At 43.1% G+C, this 19,771-nt stretch overlaps 8 protein-coding genes across 9 annotated transcripts; 4 read left to right on the forward strand and 4 right to left on the reverse strand.

Annotated features, from left to right (window-relative positions):
• Positions 1–25: 25 nt before the first annotated feature.
• On the forward strand, positions 26–1,465 carry LOC6562640. The gene has a single exon (XM_001988585.3). It carries the CDS (start codon positions 158–160, stop codon positions 1,163–1,165), a length of 1,008 nt encoding a protein of 335 aa, XP_001988621.1. The 5' UTR covers positions 26–157; the 3' UTR covers positions 1,166–1,465.
• LOC6562639 (alpha-ketoglutarate-dependent dioxygenase alkB homolog 6) lies at positions 1,218–2,881 on the reverse strand. Its single transcript, XM_001988584.3, has 2 exons — positions 2,714–2,881; positions 1,218–2,653 (listed from the first exon to the last, which is right to left on the reverse strand). Exons 1-2 carry the CDS (start codon positions 2,741–2,743, stop codon positions 2,018–2,020), a joined length of 666 nt encoding a protein of 221 aa, XP_001988620.1. The 5' UTR covers positions 2,744–2,881; the 3' UTR covers positions 1,218–2,017.
• Positions 2,882–3,066: 185 nt separating this feature from the next.
• Positions 3,067–4,008, forward strand: LOC6562638 (deoxyuridine 5'-triphosphate nucleotidohydrolase). The gene is made up of 2 exons (XM_001988583.2): positions 3,067–3,163; positions 3,221–4,008. Exon 2 carries the CDS (start codon positions 3,221–3,223, stop codon positions 3,782–3,784), a length of 564 nt encoding a protein of 187 aa, XP_001988619.2. The 5' UTR covers positions 3,067–3,163; the 3' UTR covers positions 3,785–4,008.
• Positions 4,009–4,056: 48 nt separating this feature from the next.
• LOC6562637 lies at positions 4,057–4,818 on the reverse strand. 2 transcript variants are annotated; one of them, XM_001988582.3, is made up of 2 exons: positions 4,355–4,818; positions 4,057–4,296 (listed from the first exon to the last, which is right to left on the reverse strand). In XM_001988582.3, exons 1-2 carry the CDS (start codon positions 4,784–4,786, stop codon positions 4,102–4,104), a joined length of 627 nt encoding a protein of 208 aa, XP_001988618.1. In that variant the 5' UTR covers positions 4,787–4,818; the 3' UTR covers positions 4,057–4,101. The 2 variants fall into 2 exon arrangements, with proteins under 2 accessions (XP_001988618.1, XP_043070341.1); XM_043214406.1 differs by having other exon boundaries at positions 4,188–4,292.
• A 17-nt stretch (positions 4,819–4,835) lies between these two features.
• Positions 4,836–9,585, reverse strand: LOC6562636 (probable aconitate hydratase, mitochondrial). Its single transcript, XM_001988581.3, has 4 exons — positions 9,359–9,585; positions 6,279–7,910; positions 5,687–6,190; positions 4,836–5,628 (listed from the first exon to the last, which is right to left on the reverse strand). Exons 1-4 carry the CDS (start codon positions 9,389–9,391, stop codon positions 5,440–5,442), a joined length of 2,358 nt encoding a protein of 785 aa, XP_001988617.1. The 5' UTR covers positions 9,392–9,585; the 3' UTR covers positions 4,836–5,439.
• An 898-nt stretch (positions 9,586–10,483) lies between these two features.
• Positions 10,484–12,383, forward strand: LOC6562635 (5'-3' exonuclease PLD3). Its single transcript, XM_001988580.3, has 2 exons — positions 10,484–11,876; positions 11,937–12,383. Exons 1-2 carry the CDS (start codon positions 10,629–10,631, stop codon positions 12,213–12,215), a joined length of 1,527 nt encoding a protein of 508 aa, XP_001988616.1. The 5' UTR covers positions 10,484–10,628; the 3' UTR covers positions 12,216–12,383.
• Positions 12,384–12,478: 95 nt separating this feature from the next.
• LOC6562125 (NADH dehydrogenase [ubiquinone] 1 alpha subcomplex assembly factor 2) lies at positions 12,479–13,290 on the forward strand. Its single transcript, XM_001988579.2, has one exon. It carries the CDS (start codon positions 12,536–12,538, stop codon positions 12,989–12,991), a length of 456 nt encoding a protein of 151 aa, XP_001988615.1. The 5' UTR covers positions 12,479–12,535; the 3' UTR covers positions 12,992–13,290.
• Positions 13,291–13,341: 51 nt separating this feature from the next.
• Positions 13,342–15,828, reverse strand: LOC6562124 (nucleolar complex protein 2 homolog). Its single transcript, XM_001988578.2, has 2 exons — positions 14,758–15,828; positions 13,342–14,688 (listed from the first exon to the last, which is right to left on the reverse strand). Exons 1-2 carry the CDS (start codon positions 15,742–15,744, stop codon positions 13,420–13,422), a joined length of 2,256 nt encoding a protein of 751 aa, XP_001988614.1. The 5' UTR covers positions 15,745–15,828; the 3' UTR covers positions 13,342–13,419.
• Between the last annotated feature and the right edge of the window lie 3,943 nt (positions 15,829–19,771).

Genomic DNA, 19,771 nt, shown 5'->3' on the forward strand with positions numbered 1-19,771 from the left:
TTTTTGTGTGAGTGATTTTTTTTTTCTTTTTTGCACGTTGCTGTGAGTTGCTCAATCCGAATCTCGATCGCATTTGCTTGTAAATTCTTGAGGCGAACGCGCGGCGCGTGCATTGAACGATTACATAAAGCAGTCACACGCAGAGAGCGAAAAGAAAATGCAGAAAGCCCTCAAAAAGGAGCTGAGCTTCTCGCTGGATACGCTGGAACGCTATCGCGCCAAATATGGACGCAGTGCATCGCTGGACACAAATGGTCACATCTCCACACATGCGGAGCTACAGCGCAGCGATGCAACTACTGCAACAATGGCAATAACAGCCGCTCCAGCTCGTCGCTCACCGCCGCCCTCGCTTTTTAAGGCCAACTCGCCGCCGAAGCTGACCAAGCTGCAGGAACTGCAGCAGAAGAAGGAGGCCTATATGCGAGCACGCGCACACGAACGCGAAATGGAGCAGCTGCAGCGCGACATGGATAAAGTAAACAGGAATGGCACTGCCAGTGCCAATGCAGGTGCCAGTGCCAATGCAAGTGCCAGTGCCAATGCAAGTGCCAGTGCTAGTGTCTTGGACGTGACTAAACCCAGCATCACCAGCAGCACGATCCCGGCTGCTAGCAACAGTGAAAGCACAAAGGTCGTTGCCAAGAGCAGCGCGACCGCCTTGACGCAACAGGCGGCGACAAGTGGCAAGAGTGGCGCTGGCTACAGCAATTGGGGCAACAGTCACACAACGCTCAGCTCGCAGTCGTGGTGTGCCATCAGTGATCTCATGTATTTCTGTGACAAATACGAGTTCAAGACCCTGAGCACACGGGATCTGAAGACGCATCAGGAGATCGTTGCCGAGGTGCGGTCGCTGTTGTCGGGCAAAGCGCCATTTGATCAGCGCACCCGTTTTCCGGGCAACATTCACGATCCGGAGAATCTGTGGGTGTGCATTGGCCGTTGTGCCAGCGTTGAGTATCATCTGCAGCGCATCATTAGCGTCTTTCGCAAGCCCCTCAACCAGCTGACGCCGGACAAACAGCGCGCAGTGCGTCAGAATTTTCATTTGGCGGTGAGTGAACTCCGGCTGGACATTTCGGCGCGCATCAGTGAGGTGCGTCTCTATGATAGACTGGTGTTCGAGCGTGAATTCCGACTGGAGTGGCAGGATGAGGCCTAGAAGCAGAAGTAGCACTTGTACAACAACAACAACATCAAGCAGGTGCAGCTGGTGATTTTTGAACAAGCACACAACAGTGGACAACAAATTTATTTATTTGCTTGGAATTGCTTTTGTCGTTTGTTTTGGTTTTTTTGGTGCAGCTGGTGAAAAATATTACAAAATATATTCACACAGAATTCATGAAATGCACAAATACACATATATATTTTACAAAGACCCCATTTCAATAAAGGGCTAGTGGAAGTTGCTCTCCAGAACAATACTCTGGAGACTGTGTACCACATAACAATTGCTTAATATATTGCTTTCAATAACTAAATCTATAAATTATTATACACTGATACAAATGCCAGGGCACACATACATAAATATTTATACATATGTATATATCTATACATAATTGTTATAATTGAGTAGACATCTTAGTTACCAAAAAATAAAGCACTTGGTGAGCCGAAAAACACCAACAAACTTTGCTCATAAAGTCGGCGATTTGCATTATGAAACATTGCTCAATGGTGTGCGTGGTTGTGCGTGTGTTTGTGCTGGTGTTTAAATTACTATCGGAAGATTTAAAGAGTAAGTACAGTGATCGCTCGCTAATTAGAATGCCATGCACCTAAGAATCACAACTTTTGCGAAGTATTTTAAATACAGAAATTTTCACATTTTAAATTCTATAAAACCATTAAATATAAATATAGAAACGTACTCTTTAGCGAGCAATCACTGTTTGTCTTATATATTACATATAACATTAACTTTGCTTTGCTTTGTAGGTTGGCTTCAGTGGGCTAAGTGGCGCAACATGTGCATTTTGTGGAAAATATTAAGCAACAGCAACAAAGTCTAACAGAATTTCAGTTTCATTTTGCTAGTCTTGGGCACATTTCGTATGGTTAGCGAGATGCGTGGTGCTCGCCGCACCAGATGATCGCCGATCTTGTAGGTGTTCTCGCACAGATTGTAATTGCAGATCCGATCGCAGAGCGTATCCTCGTTTATCTCACTGATGGCATGCATATAATCGCTATACAGCGAATCCTTCAAGATGAGCAGGCTACGTGGCTCTAGCAGCAGTTTAAATAACACCTCACCGGCCGCATCGCCAGTTGTCTCCCGCTTGGTGAACTCCAGCACAGTGTGTGCGCCACACGAAATGGTCGATATAATTGGATAGAAGAGAGGACCGTCTGTGTGCGGCAAGATGCCCTGACCGGGCAGATACTCGTTGACGAGCACATGATTCGCTTTCTGCGACTCAAACACGCCCAAATTGTTCACCTTGTCCACGTAGCTCTGCAGCCATTCGGGCATCTCCTCGGCTATCATGCCATTAGGATGCGGCACGCCGCCATAGTTGATCAGGCGGCGATTAAGCAATTGTGTCCAGCGTGGCTTCGGCGTCCGCTCAATCTGACTTAGGATGCATTGCTCCTGATCCGACGTGATGAAGTTCGGAATGTACATCACTGTCGCTGGGCACTGGAAAACAAAATGTTCATTTTAGCATTAGAGTATCAACCGAACAACACCTGCGTTTACCTTGCGCACTTCAAAGTCCGTGAAATCCATGACTAAGTCTGATGGAGTTGGCTACTTGCTAATGAATCTAACTAAAGTGCAATTATTGCAAATCAATATTTGTATTCCGTTATCCCGGTCATTTGGCCTTGGATGTGCTATTTTTGACAGCTGACAGTCGATTGTGGTGGTCCGCCGATATGCCATCACTTCAATTAGACAATTATGTAGAAATATAAATAACTGCTGTACAAGTGTTATTTATATTATGGAATCAGCCTCATTGAAAATAAAATATTAAGCAAACGTTGTTCAGAGTAGACAAAGAAACAATGCGAACTTAACGAAATGTTACATCCCTGGTATTTAATGTTGCAGCGTTTTTCAGCACTACAAGAACAACTGATATCGATTAGCTGCAGCCAATTTTGTGGCGTCCTTCCCGCGATTTTCATTTGCAAAGATAAATTGGTAGAGTGTGGAACGTGGCGCGATTGTTGCAAGTCATTTAAAAAATACTTTTTACAGATGTCCTCTCCCATTGTCGAAGTTACACAATCAGCTAAGAAAATTAAAATGGATAAATGCGTCTTGCGTTTTGCCAAACTCACGGAACACGCTTTGGAGCCACTGCGTGGATCCAAGCGAGCAGCCGGCTTAGATTTGCGCAGCGCCTACGATTTGGTTGTGCCGGCACGCGGCAAGGCCATTGTCAAGACTGATCTGCAGGTGCAGGTGCCCGAGGGCTCCTATGGCCGAGTGGCGCCACGTTCGGGCCTGGCCGTGAAGAACTTCATCGATGTAGGCGCCGGGGTTGTAGACGAGGATTACCGCGGCAACCTGGGTGTTGTCCTGTTCAACCATTCGGACGCCGACTTTGAGGTAAAGCGTGGCGATCGCATAGCACAGTTCATTTGCGAGCGCATCTTCTATCCGGATCTGGAGCAGGTCGACAAACTGGAGGACACCGAACGCGGCGAGGCTGGCTTTGGTTCAACTGGCATCAAGGAACTGCCAAAGGAGGCCAAGCATCAAAATGACAACGAGAAGCAGCCACTTGGCGAAAATCAGGCTAAGCCGATCTCCACCTAGACTGAACTAACTAGATATCTATAAGTTCAAAATAAGTCCTACACAACCATATGTATAATCCTCATCAATGTCACACAACGGTTCACAATATATATACAATGTTGAAAATATGTAAAAGATCAATACAACATTCCGATTACTAATGTTAATAACAAAAAATATTGATACTGCGCTACCCCAACTTAAGAATACATTGAATAAAAGTTCTTAGTCTAACCGCCAAACCTAGTGCTTTGCCGCTTTAAAACCCAACACGCAATATAAAGTAAACATTTTGCATAGACCCGTTTATTTCTCGTTTTTAGTGTTGCCACATTTTAGGGCAGCTTTTGAAAAGCTTCCGGAGTCAGGGTGAGCGTGCTACGTCGTTTATTTCTCAGGCTTTCCAATGATTGCAGCTTGTTGCCAAAGGAGGTGCGATTCTTGTTTTTGGTACGGCCTAATCGCATATATTTCGCTGAAAGACTCACCTTGGACACAGCAGCTGCACCGGCATCTGTTTCAGGCGCTGACTTATATTAAAAAATGTATTTATAATAATAATATATAATCCAATCCAATCCTACTTACGACCTGTACAACTTTCTTAGCTGACTTATTTCTATCGAACATGTGTTTCAATAGAAACTGAAATTGATCCGAATACCGCAGTTTTGGTGGCAGCACATCGATTTTGTTATAAAATCTAGCCTGCTCCTTGTGCAGCTGCTCCAGTTGCACTTTATAGCGCCATCTGACCACAAGACGCTTCCACTTCTCTGGCACTGGATTCGGATGTGCACGATTTGTCATTTGAATGGCGATCTTTTCCCAGATATCCTCCTTTAGTGCAAAGTTGCAAAAGTCCTTGTGATTCTCCATCCAGAGGCATTCGTTCTTCTTGTACAAATCGATCAGTTTGAAATAGTGTCGCCATTTGCGTTTCCTCCGTTTCGAAAGGGAAGCCAAGTTTGTCAAGGAGAAGGAACTATTTGATTGCAAAACAGGCGCCTGATCGGCCATAATTTTAGACTATAAATTTTGAATATTTTGCTTGACATTAAAATTGTAGTTTAATTGTTTCGTAGAGTTTAATATATGTTAATATCGCTAACAGTTAAAGATTAAATTTGACTTTTATACTTGTTACAATTAGTTTAAACAAATATTTAAATGAGGGGAGATGAGCTGCCATATGTCCTGGTTAAGGATATTGTGACTGTGTGCACATGTTGCCACTTATTGTCCGCTTCAATAAATAAATACAAAAACAAAACAAAAAGCAAACAAAAATAATTGTATGGTCTTCGTTTTCGTACATATTACAATTTTATTCGCATCCGCAGCAAAAAAATTCGCAAAACAATGTTCAACTAAAATATATAATAATTAATGTATGTATAATGTGTATATATATAAAAGTGTTTCACAATTGCTTCTCTAAATGTTTCGATTACATAACTTTTACTATTAACACTTTCGACACTGAGTTAAAAACAAAAACATAATTTAAAAGCAATTTGCAAAAAAAATCAATATAAATTAAAATACCATAATTTGATTGCTTGCGATTCATGTCGGCTTTCATAATAAGTATCATTCTGTGTGTGTGTGTGTGTGTATTTTGTGTCTTGAGTTTGTAGATGGATATTTGGGACGAGGGGGCTGCAAGTAACTTATTGGGCCAACTCCTTCATACGATTGAGAGCACTGCCAGCCTTGAACCAGCCAATCTGCAAATCGTTGAGCGTATGGTTCAGAATAATCTTGTCCACCTTGTCGCCATTCTTCACTTCGCATTCAACTGGTTTGCCGGGCGCCAAATTCTTCAGATTCTTCAGTGTAATCTTGCTCGTGGGTTGAATCTATAAATGCACCACAAGTATTAACATTGATTTTGAATATTACATTTGTATATATTACCTTGTCGTAATCGGCCGCATTGGCAAAGGTCAGTGGAAGCAGACCCTGCTTCTTCAGGTTAGTCTCGTGGATGCGCGCAAAGGACTTCACAATGATAGCACGTCCACCCAAATGACGTGGCTCCAGAGCGGCATGCTCGCGGGACGAGCCCTCGCCGTAGTTCTCATCGCCGACAGCAACCCACTTGATGTTGTTCGCCTTGTAGTCACGTGCAACCTCGGGTACATTGCCCCAGCTGCCGCTGCGCTGGTTCTTGATGTTGTTCATTTCATTGTTCTCCGAGTTGGTGGCACCAATAAACATGTTGTTCGAGATGTTATCCAAATGGCCGCGATACTTCAGCCAGGGTCCAGCAGCCGAGATGTGATCTGTGGTGCACTTTCCCTTGACCTTGATCAGCACGGTCATATCGGCCAGATCCTGGCCGTTCCACTTGTCGAATGGCTCCAGCAGCTGCAGACGCATTGACTTGGGATCAACGGCGACTGAAACCTTCTCGCCGCTCTATTTTTAATATATAAGGATAATAATACATAATTTAGTACTTTGAAAATACGTTAAGTTACAGTTTTCTAAACTTGTTATAACTTACCGATGGTGGGGCGGTGTAGGTGTCCTGACCGGGATCGAAGCCCCTGGCGGGCAACTCATCACCAAATGGAGCCTTCAGCTTAAACTTCTTGCCATCGGCGCCGGTGAGCTCATCCGTCAACGGATTGAAATCGAGACGACCGGCAATGGACAGAGCGGTGACCATCTCTGGGCTGGTGACAAAGCAATGGGTAGCAGGATTGGCATCGTTGCGACCGGTGAAGTTGCGATTGTACGAGGTGACAATGGTGTTCTTGTCGCCCTTCTTCACATCCTTGCGATCCCACTGACCGATGCAGGGACCGCAGGCATTGGCCAGCACAGTGCCGCCGAATTTGTCAAAGACCTCAGAGATGCCATCACGTTCGATTGTGGCACGAATCTGCTCAGAGCCGGGTGTCACATTGAATGGGATTTTCGACTTGATGCCATGGGACATGGCGTCCTTGGCAATGCTGGCACAGCGACCCATATCCTCATACGATGAATTGGTGCACGAGCCAATCAGACCGACCTTAATGTCCATGGGATAGCCATTCTTCTTTGAGTTCTCGCCCAGCTTGCTAATGGGATGACCCAAATCCGGGGTGAATGGACCATTCACATGCGGTTCCAGTGTATCCAGATTGATCTCAATCACTTCATCGTACTCACAGTTGCTATCGGCAGACAGCACCTTTTTATGATATTTCTGGGCCTCCGAGGCGATGCCAGCACGTCCGGTGGACTTCAGGTAATCAGCCATGCGCTGATTGAAGGGGAACAGCGAAGTTGTCGCACCGATCTCAGCGCCCATGTTGCAAATGGTGGCCATGCCCGTGCACGAGATGGAATCGACGCCCTTGCCGTGATACTCAATGATGGCGCCAGTGCCGCCCTTCACAGTCAGAATGTCAGCCACCTTCAGGATGACATCCTTGGGCGAGGTCCAGCCGGAAATCTTGCCGGTCAAATTGACACCGATAACCTTGGGGCACTTGAGTTCCCAGGGGATGTCAGCCATGACATCGACAGCATCAGCACCACCGACACCAATGCACAGGCCACCCAAACCGCCACCATTGGGCGTATGGGAATCGGTACCGATCATCAGTAGGCCGGGGAACGCATAATTCTCCAGAATGATCTGATGAATGATGCCGCTGCCTGGTTTCCAGAAGCCCAGACCATACTTGGCGCAAGTTGAGGCAAGAAAATCGTACACCTCCCGATTCAGATCCTTGGCACGGGCCAAATCCTTGGGTCCACCGATCTGTGCCTCAATCAAGTGATCGCAGTGCACGGTCGAGGGCACTGCCACCTTCTTCAGGCCCGAGGAGATGAACTGCAGCAGGGCCATCTGTGCGGTGGCATCCTGCATGGCAACGCGATCGGGACGCAGACGCAGATACGAGGTGCCGCGCACAATATCCTGATTCGCCGGATCATCCAAATGCGAATAGAGGACCTTCTCGGACAGCGTCAGTGGGCGATTGAGGCGACTGCTCACAATTTCCAGACGCTTGCTCAGCTTTTCGTATGGCATATAGACGTCCGAATCGAATTTGGATAGTGCCACCTTGGAGGCGGTGTAGCAGGAAGCATGAAACTGACGAAGCATTGGATCCGCAACATGTTTGCCCAGCTTGCACACCTAGAAATACAAAAATTGACAAATTTTTAGTTATAATAGCAGCATAATTGTTATTAACAATTCAGAAATAAATATTGATTCAGCTGAAAATCCAACCTAAATCGTAGTTGAGTAATCTGTGTTTGCCCATTGCTAATTGCGTGCGTGAACCTTGTGATTGCCTCGCATGGAGGTGCCATAAATAATACTTGATTAACATATCACGGGCACTTATATTATTAATTAACTTGATTGACCAGTGGTATCAGCATAGATTAGCGATAAGTGATACAAGCCATTGGATACGGGGCATGCTACTTGTTTATAAAAAAAAGAGAATAATGAGAGGTCTTATTTTTAGTATATCTATCACTCTAGGTACAAAATATATTTATCTATTCTTTTATTTATTATAGATAGAACAAATGGAACAGATTTTTAATCAAATAAATATAACAAATAAAAAATGGGAGTTCTTGATTGAATCATAATTTACACTATATAAAAAATAAGTTGTTGTTTTGTAAAATGAAAATGTTATTTTTTATAAAGTGATGTACCAAAAAAAAAAAAAAATGCTAATTTTGTATGAATAATATATATCTAATTTTTGTACAGTTAACTAGTCAGTGCCAGGGCATGTGATCAATAAACAGCAACAAAAACAAACAAGAAACTGCAAACTACTGACGTCAAAAGGTCATTCAACCAATTGACAGAGTGTACTGCGAAATGCGTGTGAACCTTGGAAATGTTATTGCCCTCAAATCACTAATTAAATTGCAGCAGTTGTTATCAAAATTGCTTAAGCAGTTTCGCCAACTGAAATCTGTTCATCTCAAGCATATGGAAAAATGTACGGAAAAAGCGTGACTTTCACAAATGCACACTCCAAAAACAACTATTAGAATTATATTTCGTATATAGTGTAATAAATAATACTATCAAAGTGTCACAAGATAAGAACAGCGAAGATATATTATAGGCTTCCTCGGCAGCCATTGGCCGTTGAATAACGATGCTTACATAAAGACAAATTCTAATTCAAATTAATGCACTATTTTATTTATTTATTTATTTTTTTTTTGCAAAAGCTTGCTAAATGACCTTTTTGCACATCCCACACCCCCACACACACACACATGGCTTAAAATTTAATTAAAATTGCAAGAAGACCAGAAAGTACTCTCGATTAGGTAACAACTTTTTGCTTCATGGTTTTTAGGTTAGAAAAAGCGCAACGCGAAAAGTTTTAATACGCATTGTGAGCGACTTTTGATTGTTTTGCATATGAAAACAAATCATTAATTTGATTGCTCACAATTTAGTACTATATAGTGCTATTTAACGTTTTATTGGTGTTATCAACATTGATTTCATATGCATAAGTGTATGTGCATGTGTGTGGACACACTGGATTCCACTCTCGCTCCCGCGCCCTCCTGCTAATCATTTGGCAACACACGTACCTGTGCCTGTGCATTCATTAATCTCGCTGCCATAATTACGCGATTTTTGTCGTACTATACTCAAATATTTATAAACACTCGAAATTTATATGTGTAGAGATTTTAAACAATAATAAGCCAGTCGCACATTAAAATTTTCAGCCCTCTCAGCCGGAAGATTTTAACACAGACTGAGCTCTTAGTGGGTGGTTAAGCATATAGTCGACCGCTGTGGTCACCCCGAAAATGTTAACATTCGCCGAAATGGTTTTAACAGTGTCCGATTCATGTTATTCCGATGAGTAAACTGCGAAGAAATTTAGTTTAATTATAGGAAATGATCTGAAAATATGTTTCTTAAAATAATGTTCTTAAATGGGTTCTGCCTTAAAAGGAAAATACGTTTAGTAAATAACGATTTAAATTGCATTTAACAGATGTTTGCTTGTCGTGTTAACAGAGTACGATAAACAGCTGTTGCTCAACAAAATTAATCGATTTTTGCTTATCGACGATCAGAACGCTAGAAGTGGCGGTTTAACTTGAGATAAATAAGCATGTTAAACGATTTATGTTAATTGATACACTTAAACAAAAAATAATCAGAACACTAGTTAAAAATGTGAAGCATAAAAATGGACAGGCCAACTTGCGACGCGGTCATCAATTGCCGCACATGCATCCGGGCATGTCAAAAATTCAAATCGTTGCAAGACGAAATTAAAATCGGCAACGAAGCCAAAATCACATTTGCCAGGATTCTTAACTATTGCTCTGTTCTGTCGTTTGAGCCACAAGATGAGATGCCTACAACAAGAGCATTTAGCGCATATGGTTGTTGAAGGCAGAGATGAGAAGCTCTACGGGTGTCAGATGTGTGGCAAGAGACTGAAGCACCTACAAGGATTACATACAGCATGCTGCACAAATATGATGAAATCTATCATTATCAGTTACTGCTCTAAAAAGTATTGTTTTTTTTTTTTATATTTAAAAAAGCCCATTTATAAATATTGTGATTTAAAACATAACAAATAAATTACTGTGATTGCAGAGGAAATCACAGTTCGACTCATCTCCATTGGATTTGCAATCGTTATCGATATCCGGCAATGTGTCGTTGCGCAACACTACGGAAGTGTTTTGTTTGCATTGGTGGGGGAGAATGGGAATGGGGCTGGCAGGCGCAACTATTTGTCACAACTGTGCGAATAATAGATCAGTGCAGTAAGCCCAGAAAAGAAAAACTAGCTCGAAATGCGCAATCATTTCGTAGTTTCATTTCGCTGCAATGGTGGATCCACGTAAGCAGAGCTGTATGCCCGACACAGTTGGAGCTGGGGACTATCAGGCAGTACCGTTACACGAAATCAACAATCGAAATTCAAACTCAACAACAAAAACTACGTCATGCTGCAGCCATCCCCCACCGGAGAAGGAAAACGCCTTGTGCTACGGACATGGGTACATCATACCCGTCTTCATCCTTTTTGTGCTTGTGTTAATTGTACTCCTGTTGCCGTGGGAGACAATGAATGGGCGCACGACCGCAGAGGAGAACCAACCCGTGGAAATGCCGTTGCCATGCCAACTGCAATTGGTGGAAACCATACCTATTGGCCTAAGCTATATGCACGATAGCCCCAAATTTCTGAGCACTTTTGAGGCTTGGCAATTGCTGCTGACCAAGGCGAAGTCGACGATTGACATAGCTGCCCCGTATTGGACACTGCGTGGCGTCGATTTCAACGACAGCAGCACCCACCCGGGCGAGCGACTCTTTCAGCGTTTGCTCTCGAATGGGGATCCAGGTAAGCCCAAGCTGCGCATACGCATCGCCTTGAATAAGAGCTTGGAGAGCGAGTGGCATGCGGATGCCCGGATCTTTGGCAATTATGGTGCCGCTCAGGTAGTGGCCGTCAAATTGGCCAATGAGGGCGCCTTGCACACTAAGCTATGGATTGTGGATGGACAGCATTTCTATTTGGGCACTGCCAACATGGATTGGCGTTCACTGACCCAGGTCAAGGAACTAGGTGTACTTGCCCAGAACTGTCCGCAGTTGACACGCGATTTGTCCAAGATCTTTAGGGCCTATTGGCAGCTGGGCAGCAGCGAGCAAGATACAACCATGCCGTATCATTGGCCGTGGCTCTATCGCTCCAATTACAATCTGCGTCATCCGATGCTAATCCGGATCAATAAGAACTATACGATGAGGGCATACATCTCGAGTGCACCACCACCGCTGACGGCCAGTGGACGTACCCACGATCTGGATGCGATTCTTGATTGCATCAATACAGCTGTGGAATTTGTTAATATTGCCGTAATGGATTATTATCCGCTGATTGTGAATGGGGCCAGGCCGGAATTCTGGCCACCAATTGATAATGCCTTGCGCAAAGCGGCTGTGGAGCGTGGTGTTTCCGTTAAGTTGTTAATCTCCTGGTGGAAGCACTCGGATCCCAATGAAGATAACTATCTGCGGTCGCTGCAGGATCTCTCTACACTCAATCAGCAGGTGGACATACAAATTGTAAGTGGTATAATTTTATAGATAAACTCTACTAAATGGATTTTTTCTTTTATTCTGCAGCGTCGATTTATTGTGCCTTCGGATGAGCAGCAGTTGAGAATCCCATTCGGACGGGTGAATCACAATGCGTATATGGTAACGGAGCGAATTGCATATATTGGCACCTCGAACTGGTCGGGCGAGTATTTTACGCATTCGGCTGGCGTTGGTCTCGTCCTGGCTGAGGTGGACTTCGAGAATGACACACAGCACACATTGCGAACGGATGTGTTTAATGTATTCGCCCGAGATTGGCACAGTCCATTTGCCCTGCCTTTGAAACATAATTTGCATCTTTAAATTTTGCGCCATCTGTCGTTTTACAATACTGCCACTGTTATAGTTAAAGCTGCTAAATCTGTTGTTTTACAATTTACCGTTTTACGATATTGCCACAGTTACAGTTACAGCTGTTAAATGTTGCAAATTGAAATCTAACCTCAATAAAATATACAAGAATCATTTAAATTAAAAGCGAAATTATGCCTTGCAATTTGAAAAACTGGCGGGCTCAGCTGACATCTTGGCGTTGTGCACACTGTCAGCTGTTTGTGTGTCATAACAACAAATAATCGATTCTAACCTGTAACTAACTGTAAGAAATATAAACACTTGCAACGATGGCTAACAAAAAGCCGACGCGTGATCTCATTGGCATTATATGGCAAAACTTCTTGCGTTCGCTGCGACCGCGACAATTTCGTGGCAATTACATTGGCGAAGATTACTTTGGCAATAAATACTATGAAATACCGGCGAATCCATCGATTGGCAAACGCAAATCCTCGCGTTGGTTTGAGCCCGCCGACAAGGATGCCTTTGATCAGGAGCTGACAGCCGAGTGGGAGGCGTGGCTGCGCGGACGACGCGAGGAGCCGCCCACACGCGATGAACTGGTCAAGAATCTTCAAATCATGGACATGAAAAAGCGCAATGCAGCCGAACTGGATGCCCACTACGCCAAGGCCAAGGATGCGGCGGCAATGCCCAAGCAGGTGGAGGGTGAAACGATCGGCACCTATCCCAAGTACGAGGAGTACGAGATTATGCCCGGCAAGAAGAACAAGGGGCAATAGAATTAACATGTTCCTCGTAATTTGAATTAATTTGTAAATATACGTATTTCTTAGATTATGTTTATGCTATCCAAAAAAATGTGTTTGCCAATCAGTGCAGCGAGTTCATCTTTTTAGCCGTTTTTTGTTAGGTGTGTTTAATAATATTCTTGCATATAGTATTTAAATTTGTCGAGAGATTTGTTACAATATATCCCAACACCATTCGGCTATACCTGTTCACTATATCATAAAGCTAAGATATAATAGCTCTAGCAAGATTTGTATACATTGAAGGAGAATATCAAACCTTCTGTTGTCTGAATACATGCAAATACAATGCAAATAACGAAAACAGACACTTAAAAAAATTTGTTTGGTATTAATTTTTTTATTTGAATTTCTTATGAAATTAGCTATTTTTCTCTCATAATAGTGGGCATCAGCAATTACCAGTCACTCAAATCTAAATCCTTGACAATGTCAACAGCTGCGGCTGCCTCATCATAATAATCCGCAGGCTCAGCGGGAATCGTTTCTTTTGATTGCTCCTTGGGCTGCTTGCGTTTGGGCTTCTTGGGCTGTGGCTCCTCTGGTTCCGAAATGTCGCCGTCATCATCATCATCATCGTCGTCTTGGTAGGGAATGCCTGCGTCATCGTCTTCGGAATCGGATGGGAACAGTTCCAGTTCGCCATCTTCGTTGCGCACTGGAACACCCGTCTTGGCCGCCGGTCGCTTCAGCTTGGGTATATCGTAGTCCGCATTAATGTCATCCGTTTGGGCCGCTTGACGCCGCTTCTTCGTCTCGTGTGTCTTCACCCAACTGGCATAGTAGATATCCAGAGGTGTGCGCTTGTTGCGCACCTGTTGCTCCCACGCCTGCACCGCCTGGGCATTCTTCAGGTCCAGCTGGACACTGGTCTTGCTCCGCTGCTGTTCAATGAAGCGTGCACTCTCCTGAATCTTGTCCAGCAGCTGTTTCATCTTGCGCGTATAATTCGCGTTGCGGCACTCCTTGAGATACGCCTTAAGGGCCATGACCACGGGCACAACCAGATCGCTAAATGCCAGCGTGGCTGACTCATGTGACAGGTACTCCAACAGCAGGCCGCACACCTGCTCCACGACCTCATCGCGGAAGCCATTCTCAGCGAGCTGTGCCTTGTTCAGGCGCAGAATGCAAGTGAATTGCTGCGGTTTCATGGATACCGCGGTGTGTTTGCGATTGAACGTATTGCTGCGCAACACCTCCACAATCAGTGGCAGCACCGGGATAAACGTTTGCGTCTCCTTCGCCAGTGAAATCAGCGACTGCAGGCAATGGAAACGCAGCGGAAAATATTGAGCTGTCGGTATGAGGCGGATGACGCCCGTTGTGATCGTGACCAGTGGATAGACGAGTGGCTGCAGTTGCGGCTTATTTGCGCTAGCGCCCAGCAAATCCGACCAGAGTCGCAACGAATTGATATACTGCCAATTGTAGACAGCCTGGAAGCTATCTTTCTTCTTCAGGATGACAGCATTGCGCAAATGGATCGCCAATTGGCGGATGTAGAGAAAGGCGTGCTGATAGCTTGCATTTAGATCGAGGGCAAACATCTCCACCAGCGAGCGGCGCATAAAATTGATGCCCGGCAGCGTGTTGGGCGACACGAACTTGGAGTTGCGCACATACGCCAGATACATGGCCTTCAGCACGTGATTCAACATGGTCGCCTGCCAAGTAATAATGATTTCAATTAGAGACTACAGGATTGTATTAAATATTATTAAACTTTAACTCACCTGCTGTTTACGCGTTATTTTGAGGATGCAGAGAAAGGCGAGCACTCGCACTGTTTCATCCCCCGTTGCCCAGAGCACGATGAGGCGCTTGAGTATGGTCTTGCCCAGCGTTGTAAAGGGCGCCACCATGCCGGCCATCTGATGCAGATGCTTGAGCAGCACATTGAGTATATTCGTGCTGGACACTTGCTCCACGAGGCGTATCAGGTCGCCCAAGTAGTAGCGCAGGCAGCCACGCACCTTAACCCACTTCTTGTGTTTGTGCAGCGGTAAACTGCTGTTGGGTCTCACGCCCAGCACTCTTATAATCGCTGGTTGCAGGTGCAGCACACACAGCTGGATTACTCCGTTAAAGGCAGCGGCCCCGACAACTTTATAGGCACTGGCGTTGGCCTGCTCACCCATCTCAGCATCTGCACTAATGCTGGCCAGCGCGGAGTTGAATGCTTGGATGACCTGACGAACTGCCTCCACGGAGACATTGGGTTTGGTCAGCTGCAGTTCCCATTGTCGGAGCATATTTAGTGTAATCTTTTGCGCACCTCCGGCAGATTCTTCTTCGTCAGCATCATCATCTTCGCCTTCGCTCTCGTCACTGGCTACGGCCAGATCATCACTGGGCTTGTGATATTTTCCATCATCGTCTTCGCTGTCCAAATCCTCTGCAGCTGCCTTCTCCTCAGCTTCCTCTTCCTCCTCGTCGTCATCATCGCTGCCCATAAGATTGAAATCGAGCAGTTCCTTGTCGTTCTTCTTTAGAAAATCATAGAACTCGGGATCGATGTCCTTGAGTCCCTCCAAGTCTTTTTTGAGTGACTTTTTTGCCACTTTCTTTTTTGGCTTTATTTCATCTTTCTTGCCCTTCTTGACGGTTTTCTTCGCGGCCTTCGGCAACTGTGGCTCCTCCGACAGTTTCTTTTTCTTGATTAAACTCTTTTTGGGCTTCGATTTGTCCAAGGACTTAACCTTTTTTGTGGCGACCTTCATTGTTATCCTTAATAATATGCAATTAAATCAAACAACAAACTCGAAAATCAAAACTCGCTCAACACGTGCCGCTTAACGCAATGCGACAGAACTACTCGATGTGTACAAAAAGTACTCACTTAACAGAATCAATAGTTAACAGCACGGTCAGTTGCCGATAATTTGTGGTGGGTGATCGATAGACAGCGCATTTATTCTGCGAATGTTTAAATCAGTGATAGAAATATGAAAAAACTTTAAGGTTTATCTGGTAATCGTGTGTAATTTGATGTTTCTACTTTTAAGATCACATTGCATGAATAAGTTCACTTAATGAATAAAGCGCATGCCGCTTAAGAGTATTTAACGAGCAATTTCACAGAAAAGTCGATAAGTCTTGATTGGTAGTTGATTATCAGCCTTAGCTTAACGGCTATTCAAATTTGTGTGATGATTGTAAACTTGAAAATATTTTACATTTTTAAAAGGGTAGCAAATCCAAACGGCCTTATAGGATTATTCAAATATAAACTCATTAAAGTTTGCCTATGGATAGAACAAAGAAATGGCTGAACATCGATTTTGAACATAACAATAATTATACCGTTACTTATATGTAATTAATCAATTTTAAGCTGTCGATCAACTAATGGAAGCAATCAAGGGGGCGTTGACTATTTTTACTATCATTTTTCAGATTTATTTTACGCCTGCGTCAACCTCAGCGACGACGTCAAGGGGCCACACATCTGGCCAACCAGGTTGTTGCCAACTGCTGCAACATTGTTGTTACAGCAACTGAAAACGAGAGTTAGATTTAAGTGGAGCAGGGGTTGTTTGCCTTGATCGGCCGGCACTCGCAATTATTAATAGAAAAATTCATGTAATGTAAATACAAAAAAAAAAAAACACACACACACACACAAAACCTGATACGCCCTGCTTGAATAAAGTGTAGTATGTGTAGTAAAAAAACGCGTTTGGGGCCTCAAATCCGCCTTAACACCTACGTCGCCCCATTGAATTACAGTTACAGTTACGAACATGCACTCCGGTGAATGTCTTTAGCGGGAGTGCAAGTCCAGCCAGTCTAGACATCCTCTAAGCGCAGTGCCTATTACGAAATCACACAGCAAAGTGACTTAAATGGAACGACGAATGGAATCGCTAACCACCAGTGTCGATGAATTAGCAAACATGATAAGCGTTAAATCCCAATAGCCACTTCAATAAAAGTGTCAAATGTTGAACGTGTCCCGCCTGCCAATAAGAGCCAGTGCCACTGCCTACAGCCTCAGTTTCAGTTTCAGCTCCAGCTCTCATTTTACATCGGGGTGTAGGCAACGCAGCGAGGCACGCAGCGAGCATCAGTGTTGCACAGTCAGCTTTTTCCCAGTCAAATTTAACTTGATTTTTTGTTGTTTATTTCTTATCAATTTCTAACAAAAAGGGGTGTAGCTAAACATGAATGTTGACTTTATTTAGATACTAAATACACGAACTTAACTTTCGATCGATTCTTCCTATATCAAAAAGAGATCCAATCGAAAATACATTCATATTTAGTGTCTGCAGCAAGATGAAAAGGAAATGAATATAGTCCAAGTTTCATCAAGATACTTTAAGTCTTAGCATAAATAAAGAACTGCATTCAATTTCAGGGACAACCTTCAAAAAATCAAATAAATATTTCGAAACCAATTTTCCCGCTCTTTTTGGCTCGTTAAAGGTTGACAACACTGAGGAGTAGCAGCAGCAGCAGCAGCAGGCGTTGGCTGCTAGGTAAACAGCAGTAGCGATAGCAATAGCGAATAGCAATAGCCGCCGCAATAACAACAGTGAGCAACAACAGTCAGCACCGCTGTTTGTTACCATGTCATGTTGGCAGCCAAGCCCAATAGCAACTGCCCATAAATCTATCTAGCCCCAGCAAGTTGCTTGCCATTCACTTTTTTATTTTTATTTTTATACTTTTCTACACACTACGCAAAACGCATGACGCAGACGCTGATGCAGATGCAGTTGCAGCTGCAGCTGCAAGAGACTGTAAGCGATTTCCTATTCCCCGGCACAGCACACACAACACACAAGTTCAAGTTTACGCACATGTAATCTGAATTGAAAGGCTTCCTGCTTGGGTGTGCTTGGAGTTCATTGGACGCACAAACGCACTTTACTGGTTTGGCACGCAGAAGTTGGCCCAGTAAATGTGGCCAGCATCGGGCACTAGCCAAGGCCGTCAAATGCATTTGGGCCAACGCACAACGCATGCGCTTTTGACTGCCGGTTTGTCGAATCTTGTTTTCAGGCCATTAAGCAGTTTGGCATTTTTTCAGTTTTTGCTTTTATTTTTGCTTTTGTTTACGACTCGTTGCAGTGCATGTTTCTTTTTCTGTTTCTGTTTATGTTTGTTTATGTTTATACGCTCGTGATCACATGTGGGCGATGGCTATGAATTACCAAATAAGGTTAACGGACTATATGATCTTAGCTGCGAAGTGAAGCCAGTTATTTGTAATGTTATTAATAAGAGGTTTGATTTTGATCAGATGATTATTATGAATGATTCTAAACTAATTAAATGATAGTTAATCTTTAATTGGACTAATTGCAATCTCTTTAACTGAATGTGGAGACACCCCTAATTTTGCTAAATTGTCGAGGAATGATAAAATCTGAAAATACACAAGGATACAGTCAAGAACATATTGGATTGTCTACAATCACTAAAGTGTATTCATCAGTAAAAATGATCTGAGTACAAGCCAAAGAAATTGCACTAAAAATATATTCACTAGATATATTTTAATATACTTATTAAATACAGATTTCTACAATCCATGTGAATTTGATTTATCCAAATAGAAAAGTAGGAGAACATTAAATTCATTGAATTGAACTTTGCTTATGCAGATTGTAAGCCACATATTTTGTTTTGTTCAGATTAGAGAATAAGTATATACATTTCCCGATATTCGCCACGGTTCTTTTTTTGCATTGACGTGTTTGCGATTAATGAAAGAGCCTTCATTTAAATCTAATATTCTATTCAACTCTCCCAACACAAATACTAACAGTAAACTGTGCAATTTTCATTTCATAATATTCACGATTCAGTCTGTCTAGTTCCTGCTATGCGAAATTACAGAACTACTTGCGTAAAAAGTTCGTAAATGCGTTAACGCTGTCAGACTTTTAATAGACTGCAAAACTTGTTGCACCTCATCAAAACTAGATTTGTTGCAGTGCCCCCTCCTTGTGTCCGTTGAAGCGTGTACATCGTCTAATTACTTTAAGTCAAAGGCATTTCAACTGGCCATAGAATGTGTTAGAAAAATCATATACAAATTAAAGCTGTAGTACTCTGTGTACGTTGTGACAGTTGTCAAGTGGGCTTGGCCACAAAAGTGGATAATTATTGTCTTTAAATGACATTAACGGTGCTTAACATCATAATTGTAATTGGATTTATTATGGCGAAAGATTGATTGAATATATTTTGATGGCAAATTAAATCAATCAATTCACATGTATGCATTCACTGTATAATGTCGAATTGATTGCAATTGTAACAATTGCAACGAATTCGCAGGCCGAACAGAGGCCACCCACTTCTATTCCATAATCAAGTCGAATGTTATTGTACTTAATTAGTTGCAAATAACAAAAGTAAATAAACGCAAAGCTGTGAGGAATACGCGAACCAAAAATATCCTAACATAAAGTGACTTTAGTTACTAACTTATATTATTTGAATACTTTGCAAGGAATTCGTGATAAAATGAAATAATGTTCTACGCTAAGAACGAGCCTGAAAATCGGTATAATAAAATTTGAGATCTAATCTCAAATAATGTTTATGTGAAAATTTAAAGACATATTAAATAATAAAATATTTACACCTTTAGCTATTTTCTATAAGTAGAGTGTGACAAACTAAATAAAATAATGAGCCACATTGTTAGGTGTCGATGGCGTGGGTGAAGAAGGCGTTGCAACAAGCAGCAGTAGCAGCAGCCGCCGCAACAACAACAAGCGGCAGCCGCAA

This window comes from Drosophila grimshawi, unplaced genomic scaffold (genome assembly GCF_018153295.1).
Source record: "Drosophila grimshawi isolate 15287-2541.00 unplaced genomic scaffold, ASM1815329v1 contig_1377, whole genome shotgun sequence".
NCBI classification, from domain to species: Eukaryota; Metazoa; Arthropoda; class Insecta; order Diptera; family Drosophilidae; genus Drosophila; species Drosophila grimshawi.